Source organism: Chinchilla lanigera, unplaced genomic scaffold (assembly GCF_000276665.1).
Source record: "Chinchilla lanigera isolate Chin_1 unplaced genomic scaffold, ChiLan1.0 scaffold00077, whole genome shotgun sequence".
Taxonomy (NCBI): domain Eukaryota; kingdom Metazoa; phylum Chordata; class Mammalia; order Rodentia; family Chinchillidae; genus Chinchilla; species Chinchilla lanigera.
The window spans coordinates 4,972,677-4,982,887 of record NW_004955478.1 but is presented as its reverse complement, the minus strand read 5'-3'; the positions used below and the strand labels follow the sequence as shown (position 1 = coordinate 4,982,887).

At 53.9% G+C, this 10,211-nt stretch overlaps 1 protein-coding gene across 1 annotated transcript in view; it reads left to right on the top strand.

Moving 5' to 3' along the window:
- Positions 1-664: 664 nt before the first annotated feature.
- Axin2 (axin 2) overlaps positions 665-10,211 on the top strand; it is a gene marked incomplete at its 5' end in the record, with an annotated part of 29,673 nt that continues 20,126 nt past the window's right edge. Inside the window, 2 exon segments of the mRNA XM_013503241.1 lie at positions 665-1,597; positions 9,667-9,807. Coding sequence (XP_013358695.1) covers positions 783-1,597; positions 9,667-9,807 — 956 coding nt within the window.

The following is a 10,211-nucleotide window of genomic DNA, read 5'->3' as shown; positions in this document are numbered from 1 at the left end:
AAAGCAACATGTACATCTGGGACGGGGAGTGGGGGTTAGCAATGTGAATCTGGGAATCCGGGAGCCCATCCCGCCTTGCTGGGCGGGCTTCTTTCGGGCGAAGATCTTCAAAAATTTTAAGGGGTGGGAAGGGGGAGCTTCCAAGGAGGGGGTGGGGGGGGAATGGGAACCAGATGCCGGGGAAGGGCACGTTTGGAGCTCGAGTTATCTGTGCAGAGCGAGTGGGGAAATTTACCGAAATTGGTTTCACCTGCACCCAGCCTGGCGGCTGGAAGTGCGCCTCTTCGGAGCTGATGCTCGCGGGAGGGGGGTGCGCTGGGCTGCCCCTGCGTGCGCCAAGGCTGAGGCAGCTTTTGGAAGGATGTGTCCCACACCTCCTGGTTCCCACTGCCGCCCTCTACCCTCCTGTTTCCTTTTCACCTTCCCCGCCCCTTCCCCATCCCCCCATTCCTCAAAAAGTGTGCTGGGAGCTCAAATTTCGTCTTTGAAAAAGCAGCGTCAGATACTTGAGATGAGCACCTCGTGGATAGCTGGGTTGCTTGATTTGAATTTGAGGAGTTGAAAAGCCTGTTTACTTTCTTGCTTTGATGTTGGGTAGATCTGGTTTTGATTAGATCAATACCCTTTTCTCTCTCCCCACCTCCCCCCTTCCTTTTCTTTCCAGAGTGGAGGCTCAGATGAGCCCCTGCTGACTTGAGAGAGAAAAAGAGACTAGGCGGAGTGCTGAGAGGAACTGGAAGAAGAAGAAAAAGAATTCCCGAACTCAGAAGACCTCACTAACCATGAGTAGCGCTGTGTTGGTGCCTCGCCTCCCGGATCCCAGCAGCAGCTTCCGAGAGGATGCGCCTCGGCCTCCGGTTCCCGGGGAGGAAGGGGAGACCCCACCGTGCCAGCCAGGAGCGGGCAAGGGCCAGGCCACCAAACCCATGCCTGTCTCCTCCAACGCCAGGCGGAATGAAGATGGTTTGGGGGAGCCGGAGGGGCGGGCATCCCCGGATTCTCCTCTGACCAGGTGGACGAAGTCCTTGCATTCTTTGCTGGGAGACCAAGATGGTGCTTACCTCTTCCGGACCTTCCTGGAGAGGGAGAAATGCGTGGATACCTTAGACTTCTGGTTTGCCTGCAATGGGTTCCGGCAGATGAACCTGAAGGATACTAAAACTTTGCGAGTAGCCAAAGCAATCTACAAGAGGTACATCGAGAACAACAGCATTGTCTCCAAGCAGCTGAAACCTGCCACCAAGACCTACATAAGAGATGGTATCAAGAAGCAGCAGATTGACTCCATCATGTTCGACCAGGCACAGACTGAGATCCAGTTGGTGATGGAGGAAAATGCCTACCAGATGTTTTTGACTTCTGACATATACCTCGAATATGTGAGGAGTGGGGGAGAAAACACAGCCTACATGAGCAACGCGGGACTGGGGAGCCTAAAGGTCTTGTGTGGCTACCTCCCCACCTTGAATGAAGAGGAGGAGTGGACTTGTGCTGACTTCAAGTGCAAACTTTCACCCACGGTGGTTGGCTTGTCCAGCAAAACCCTGAGGGCCACAGTGGGTGTGAGGTCCCTGGAAACTGTTGAAAATGGATACAGGTAAGACTTCGGGAGGGGCTGGTGTGGGGGTGCTTGGTGGGTGGCTCTGACTTTACAGACGTTATGGGTGGACGGACGGATGGACGGACAGACTGAAGAGGCTGACAAAGATCTGTGGAGAGCTGGGACCGCTGGCTATGAATGCTTTGATCTTGCTTTTTGTTGTTGAAAGGGGTGGGGGTGTGGAAGTGATGCGCGCACGGCTAAATACTTGCAATCTTCCCGAGCTAACTTCAAACAGTGGCAAACAGTGGTCATTAATGTGGGTTACTTATTATCCTGGTCAGGAGTCTCAGAAGGGTGATAGGGAGAAAGGACAGCAGCTTTTGATGCCTCTGAGTCACCAGACCCGCTAAGCACTGGTTTGGGAAGGGGTCATTTCACCACTAATCAGCAGAGAGTGGAAGTAATACATGGCTGGGAGGCAGCTGGCTTGTGGTGAAGGCACAGGAAATAACGAGTGGACCTGTTGAGGGGGGTAAGTGGGATCTTTTGAACTTGTATGTTGAGATAAGAAACAGCAGTTGGCTTAATGACTGGTCTTGTGGTTCTCTGTGGAATGAGAAGATCTTTACCCAGCAAGAGATGCTTCTATCTAGGGAAGGCCTTTCTACCGGGAAGGCCTAGGGACTCCTGAATGAAGGACCCTTTCTTTGCCTTAGTGTCTGGTGGTGTTAATCCGGGTTCTAAAGGCTTGCGAGCCTGAGGGTCAGACCTTGGTGGACTGTTTGGTTATTAGTGCTTTTGGAGAAGAGCTCTTAGCTCAGGAGTAGTGGCTGTGGAGTACTTTGTCTTTCTGAGGCTTCACAGACAAACAGTACTTTACAGGACGGCCAAGTCTTAAGATTCTTGACCTTTGCAGGTAACTTCAGACCTGTTGGAATGAGTTCTACTGTCTTCCCACCTCTCCCCACTTCCAAATATCCAAAAAAGAATGCATTTCTTAATTGTAGGTTGTTGCCCGTGACACGCAGGGCCGGAGGCTGGAGGCAGGTGGTGGCGGCACGTGGTTGCTGGCCTCTTGACTGGTGTCAGAAGGGCTTGTCTTGTAATCCGGGAATTTCTGTGTTAGGGACCCGGGGTGCAGTCTGGTAGGCACTTCTGAAGACTTTCCTCTTCCTGTAGGGTGTGGCCGCCACTGTCCTGAAGTAGGAGGAGCAGATAGGTGATCTGCAGCCTCTTGAGTTGGGCTAGGCAGGTAGTTCCGGGCTTAGCAAGTCATGGTTTAGAGGTGAGCGAGAGCGTTGATTGCTAGGAAGAAGGGGAAGGGCTTGTTGGTCAGCCACCAGGGGGCGCACTGACAGCCTTGCAAGCCAGTTCCCCAGTGCTCAGACATCTGGTCTGTACCTAAGTAGACCTAGGTTGGCTTTTGCACGCAGGCAAGGATCACACGAGGTAGTTGTTTTGGTGTCTTTAAGCTTATGGAGCCAGGCTGTGCTGGAGAAAGATTCTGGGTCTGGCCTCTGCAACAGGACAGTCACTGGGGCACCTGCCTCTACTGCCCAGCTCTATGATGAGGGCATGTGGGTCAACCTGTGCTTCTGGCCTCCTTGCCCTCCAGCTTGACAGCTGCAGCTGAGCCTCCTTAAGGCCTGTGGTAAGCCTGCCCCTCTAGGGGCCTTCTGACAGTGGGGCCTCTGTCTCCTGGTGTCAGCCCCAGAGTGTCACCTTTGTAAATAGCACAGTGTGTGGTTTGGACCCCATCCGTAAGAAAGTGCTCTCCAGGCAGGACTTGGCTGTGACCCCTCTGCTTGGAGGTGGGAGGTGGGGACCCAGCCTTCCTCACCTCCTCCCTCTCGCAGAGGCTTTGTCTGGCACGTGAGTTACCAGCATTAAAGTCTGGCCGGAGATGACTTGTGTGAAGCTTTTGAGATCCCGGAGTCTGGGGCAGATCCTGCTTTCCAGGACAGCCTTCCTGGCGGTGAACTGGGGACACCATTGATACACAGAGACTGGGATTTTTGTTGACCTTGAGAGTTTCCATGCTAGTTCCTGTGTCATTTCTCGCACTATGGGATGGGAATGAAGCATTGACCCGGACTACATGAAGCCTGTGAGTGTTGGGCTTGTGGAATAGGATTTAGACATACCCACCCAAGATAGTGAGTGTGTGTGCAGTATATTAGTTAGCATCTTGAGTTATTCAAAGGCCTGGGTTCTAGCTGGGATTGCCTTAGTATGTAGATTGAGACATTTCTGGACCCCATGTGCCCATCTGTGAAATGGGTGGACACCGTCGACCCTTCTGTGTCCTGGAGTTGTTCTTCGGGCCAAAATAGTAAACTTGAGGGGCGGGGATCTAGTTCAGTGGCACAGTGCCTGCCTGGCGAGTGCAAGGTTGTGAGTTCGATTTCTGGTACCAAAAATAATAATAAAAAGCTTGAAAGCCTTTTATAAAGGGAAACAGTTTTACAAGATACGAAGTGTTATAATTAATGATAATAATTGGGTGTGTTTGAAGAGCAGCAAGGTTAGCATATCGCTTTTAAAGGGTGACTGCTGCAGTCCATTTTTCCTTCTCAGGTTTGTGTCCCGTCTCACCTTTCTCTGTGTTGAACTTGGGTCTGTCTTTCCAGCCCTTTCTCCTCCTGTAGGTACTCCCTCTGATTCAAGGTTAAGCCTGCCCTGTCCTTTCCCACTCACTCACTCATCACTCTGCAGAGCCTCGGCCTAGAGGGTGGACGGTAGGGAAATGACTTAGACAGAAAACGCGTGCCCTGCTCGGGGGCTGTCTTCCTTGGCTGTTGAGTTGTGCTGGCAGCCGGATGCCCAGGGCACTGGCTAGCCTTCCAAGCCCTGCTTACCTTGGACACTCAGAGGAGCCTCGTTTTTAATGGGTCGCTTGTGTCCTTACTGATTTGGTGTCAGGTTTAATATAAATAGTTGGGACGGAAGAGCAGGAATTATCCTCAGAGGGAACGGCCTGCTTTGCGAGTGGTTGACCGGGATGCCTGGGCTTTGGATGGCCTCTATAAATAACCAAGAGCAAAAGTGACCTGTTGGGGGGAGCACGTGCAGAAGCCCGGCACGTGGCACACGCGCTGTGCTGAGGTGAGGGCGGAGGGGCGCGTGGGCACAGGTGCCCGGCCCAGCATTTATTCTGGGGGGGCAGTGCAGTGGGGGGTGCACAGAGCACTCCCTGAGCCTGTCTGCTTCTTCCCTGGCCCTGGGCTGGCCTCACCTGCTTCTGCTCTTGCTCTCTACTCCGGCTTCTGTTAAAGTCCAGTGGGCCCAGCAGATGGCCCTCTGCTAGCTCCACGTGCTTCCTGGCCACTGAAAGAACTGGCCCAGGGGGCCCATTTTGGTGCGAAGATGCTGGAGTCAGGCTTAGCTTCAGTTCTCAAAGAGTGTGATGCCATAGCACAGATAAGCTAGAAGCTGTAGCCAGCAGAGAGAGGTGAAAGCGCCAGTGAAGTCAATTGGCTGAGACACACTTGTTAGACCTTGCCTGGTTCCCACAGGCACCGACCTCTCGCTGTCCACCCTTGGATCTTGCCTTCAGAATGTGTGCTGAAGAGGGCGTTACCTTTCGGGCAGTGATCTTGTGAGTGAGTCGTCAGAGGCTCTGGGAGAGCCCTGAACCCAGCCACAGAAGCAAGTTGTTATTTGTTGCACGATCCTCAGATGGGGCCTAGAAGGGTGCCCCTTGGGTGGGGTCTCTTAGGCTCTCCGTGGGAGACTTTGCTCTGGGGTCTGGGAGGGCAGCAGCCTTAGCATTTTAGCAGAGTAAGAGATAAGAAGATAAGATGTGGGAGGCTGAGGCAGGAGGATCATAAGTGTGGGGCTAGCCTGGGCTACATGGTGAGACCCTGTCTCCGAAAAACCAAGGGGTAAAAAGAAAAGGTAAGCCACACATTTTCTTCCCTTGAGGTCCTGGAGCTTCTGCTACCTGCCAGCTGACAACCCTTTGTGTCCTGAGGTGGCAGACAGGCCCGTGGGTGCACACCCAACACAGAATGCACCCCACGGCCTCCCGCTCTGCAGGAATGCAAAATCCTTGCAGCAGCAACTGGGAGCACAGCAGTCCCGAGGAAGTAATCAGAGCATCTGGGTACAATTACTGTAGCATGGTCGAGTTTCTTTCCGTTTTTGTTTTTTTTTTTTTTAAAGTAATCACAAGAAACCAGCTCTAATCCATTTTCTTAAAATTAATGTGCTTTTGAGAAAGTTCTGGGTCCCCACAACCGTGCCTCCTTCCTCTGCCTCGTTTTGTTATGATGGTAGGGAAATCATGCTTTCTCACAGGCAGCTGAGTTAGGAGCACTCTATTCCATTTTTAATTACTGGTCACACAGTAGCCCTCTATTTTGGAAGTGGAGGCAGCCGAGTTTATTTTGGGATCCATGTGTGAGAGCCTGTGTGACAGTGTGCGCACACACCGTGCTGTTTGAGGTGTCCTTTTGCTGGGGAGGGCGGGGTTTCTATTGAGTCATTTTCTCCCCGCGGAGACTGAAGTATAAGTTTTACATCTGAGACATTGTTGATGTGTTAATACCACCAAGACAGAAGGACTGAGGGGACGGGAAGAGCGTTTGAATGCTATTTAAGGCTGCTTTGGCTTTTTTGATCTTGCACTATGCCTCTTTTAAAACTTCTCAGCAAGCGTTTGATGGATCTAGGTCTTTGAAGAAGGCTCAACCAAATGTTGAGCTCCTGCCACATGCCACCCAATACTTCCGGTGTGGGAGATAGATGCGAAGATGGCTCTGACCCTCCACGGAATGCGCAGTCTGGCGCAAGCACGTGCGCCAGTGCTGGGGCATGATAAACACTACAAAAAATTGGTAGCGTGCTCGGGAGACCAGGAGCTCTCTGTTTCTGTTGGTGGTTGTTTTGGGAAGGTATTACCGTGATACCCTCAATTACAGGGCCCTCTCTGGGCCTTTCGGAGGGTGGAGGGATGTGGCGCAGGTGGCTGTGTTTGAACTGCACGTTCTCTAGGTGGGCGCTGCACACCTAGGGAGGCTGTGACGTGGCCCAGCTGGCTGGCTGGCAGGTAAGCTGGCACCTGCTCTCGAGCCTTTGACTTCTGGTTCTTGCTGGTATTGTGCAGAATCTGCTTAGCACTGGGTCCTGTAGGAGGGGACCCTGAAGAAGTCATTTTATCCACCTGCTTTGAGTCAGTCGCCCCATCCAGGCACCCCAGAAAGCTGGGAATTTTGGACTGTTTTAGAATCTTAGGCGAGTGCCCCACCTGTCTGCATCACTCCCGCTCCCTGGATCTTTGGGGACCACTTTTTTTTTGGTCTTTTTGAGACAGAATCTCCCTAATGCAGTTCAGGCTGGCCTTGAACTCACTTTGTAGCCCAGGCTGGCCCCGAACTCACAGCGATCCTCCTGCCTCAGCCTCCCGAGTGCTGGGATTACAGGTGTGCGCCACCGTGCCCGGCATCTTGGGGACCACGTAGAAACCCTTTCTTCTTTCTGACTCGTACAGCCATTTCCTCGTGTTCGGTCCCTAGGCGCCACAGCGAGCAGGGAGCCGACCTCCTCCTTAAGTTCTTCCCCTGCTAAGAGGCTGCTTTTACTGCTTTGTTCATTAGTCTTCTCAGCTGCAGAAAAACCACCTGCCTTCCTGTGTTCTTAGTAACCCCATGTCCAGTGTCTGGAAACCCCGGTGGACACAGAGATGAGAACTAGGCACGAAGGATCCTAACCGTTCTCATCAAACCTTCATGGAAAGCCCCAGGAGGTGGTGACGTTTCCTGCCTCTGCAGATAGAGTAGGGCCGGCGTCCCCCAGGGCTGTTCAGAGTTACCTGGCGGAAGGTATTTCGGGATCGATGTACAGCGCCCCAAGTTGTGGCTTCTGGCCGATGCTCCGTAGGCCTGGGTAACATTTCTGGGGTCCAGCTTCCTGCTCTAGCCCAGTGCAGCAGAGAATCCAGGTCCCAGCGAATGTCCAGCTGCCCTGGCTGTGTCTCCAGGATGGCTTTGACAGGGTGCTGGGCCCCGTGGAGGCTTGGGACCTCCTTGGCTGGTGGGGAGAATCTGAGGAGATGATGTGGCGCCAGCTGTTCACTGCACACCTACTGTGTGCCAGCACTTGTTGGGGTGGGGAGCCGCAGCGAGGAAAACAAGGACCCCGCCCCCCTGGGGCAAGGCACGGTGTGCGTGCCAGGTGTTCAGTTTGTGCCCACTCTCGATGTTTACTTCCTTCTTGGTGGTGGTGGTGGTACTGAGGATGGAATCAAGGGCCTTGTAATGCTAGGCAAGCGCTACACCACTGAGCTGCATCCCCAGCCCTCTGTTTCAGAGGGAGGGCGTTGGTGTAGGTGTTTGCAAGGTTCATGAGCGCAAAAGCTCCTTACAGCTAGGGCCTGGCTCTTGCACTTCGCCATTCCCACTGTCCCTGTTGAAACCCTTCCACCAGAGAGGGCAGCAGCTTCCCCCTGGGCTCTGTTTGCCCCCGTCCTTCCTTCCAGCCCAACCTGTGGGCACCCCTGGCCCCACGGGCTGCTGGGAACTCTTCCTCCCCTCCCCCTGCTCCCAGCCTTCAGGTCTCTCCTTGTCCTATTGAGACAGACTCTGGTTTTACACCACAGGCCTACTTCTCTGTCCCCTGTCCCAAGCCTTCTTAGCTTGACTGGTTAGGCCCCTAGTCTGGGGAGAGCTTTGCTCTGCCTTTCCTGGTGGCTTATCTGTCACGATGTACCTTGCTCCTCAGCATCCCTTCTAGAAAGCTCCACTCTGTCATCTCGGTTCCCTGCCCTGAGTCAGTTGTGTCTCCTTCTAGAACTTTCTCAGACTAGGAGGCAGAAGGAGAGGTGGAGTGAGAGCCAGGTGAACCCGTGCCATGCCCACCGGTTCCACTGTGCTGCACAAGGCCGGGGCTGTGCAGGGACCATCAGGGCCTCGTCTGCCAAGTGGGCACAGCACAGCGCTCTTTCACCCGGGATGACGTGTGGCATCTGGGGGACTGATGACAGCACCATGCGTACCTCTCGCATTGTGGTCGTATGCCCACTTCAGGCCCCGGGGCTGCAAACACCCAGGAGCACATGCAGCGGGCTGTCTGTGACCTTTCCGGGGTCCCTGTCATCTGCTTGGCCCAGGGCTGTCTTCATAGTCCAGCTGCCGTGGCCTGATAGATGGTGTTCTCTTTTCTGAGCCTGTTCTCTCCTGCAGTTGATTTCCTTGCTGCCTGCTTAGCCTGAGTGCCCCAGCGCACTGGCTGGGGGCTCGGAACAAGGCCTCCCGCAACCGCAGGCTGGAACCCATCTCCCCTCCCCCTACTGAGCTCCCTGGCTGGTGACACAAGAGGAATGCGGCCCAGCAGGAGACAGGCACACTGCTTGTTCTGGGAGGAGATCAGGAGAGCGGAATGAGGACCCAGAGGCCAATGAGACAAAAGGGCTGGAGACCCCCGGAGGAGGGGCCTGGGCCTGCCTTTGGGACAGCTGTGCTGCTCATTTCAGCCCTACGGGCCTCCGTGAGCCCTGGGTAAGGGGGCCCTGGGTGGGGGAAGGGGCGTGGCAGAGGCCCTGAACTAGGCTGAGAGGAGAACCCTAAACTGTCTCGAGCGCTCCTGTCCTGTCCGTCCGTCCAGCCTAGTGTGTGCACAGGGCCGAGGTGAGAAGGTGACACCGTGACTTTAGTGTGCGTCTCTTGGCCGAGGCTGACAAACCTGAGATGGGGAGTTAGGATTTTGGCGTCCCAGTGTTGGATTCTTTTGGTCAGGCTTGAATGTGGAGAGATACGTCATCACATCAACATCACCACCGACTTGTTCTCTTCTTCCTTCCCATAGTCTCCCCTGTGAGAGCAGGGTGTGTCTGTTCCCTGTACATGTGCATTCAGGGCCTGAGGATTCCCTGGCTGTCTCTGGAATCCTAGCCCTTGCCCACACTCCTCTGGAGGCAGGAGAAGCCAGCTTGCCTGCTGGGAGTCTGTGGTTAACACCCTCCCTTCTGTGTGACCTTCGCTTTCCATCCAGGCTTGTCTCTGAACTGGGCATCAGGATGGCATGAAACAGGCACAAGATTGTGCACTCGATTGTCCTGAGGTCACATGATGAACTGGGTTTCTGGTGAGGGTCCATGACCACAGTCCTATTGCCTTTTCTCATAGGTCCTTCAAGAGGAGTGATCCTGTGAACCCGTACCATGTAGGTTCTGGCTATGTCTTTGCACCAGCCACCAGCGCCAATGACAGTGAGATATCCAGTGATGCACTGACGGATGATTCCATGTCCATGACAGACAGTAGCGTGTAAGTATCTGGGCCCCGCTCTATGTATATGGCTGGGAGCGTGACTCACCGGGGTACCTGGCCAGATTGTCACATCCTCACCTGGCTTTGTAAACCCCCATCTGTGCGAGTGTGGACATCTGTTTGGGACAGTGGCCTGACACTGCTGAAGGAGAGTGATGTGATAGTATAGGGAATACTAAGCTGACAGCCCTGAAAAGGAAAGTTGGGATGGTGCCTTACCAGAAGAAAACCAAAGTACAGCGGAAGGTTAAGACGACTATAGATCCATGAGTTTAAAAACCATCTTCTGGTTGTCCCCATGGGAACAATTGCTTGGTTGGTCTTCGAACCCAGGTATCCAATGTGCAGAACCGACAGGTGGGACTCAGGATGGCATCAGAAGGGCTTGTGTTTAGGAGTTC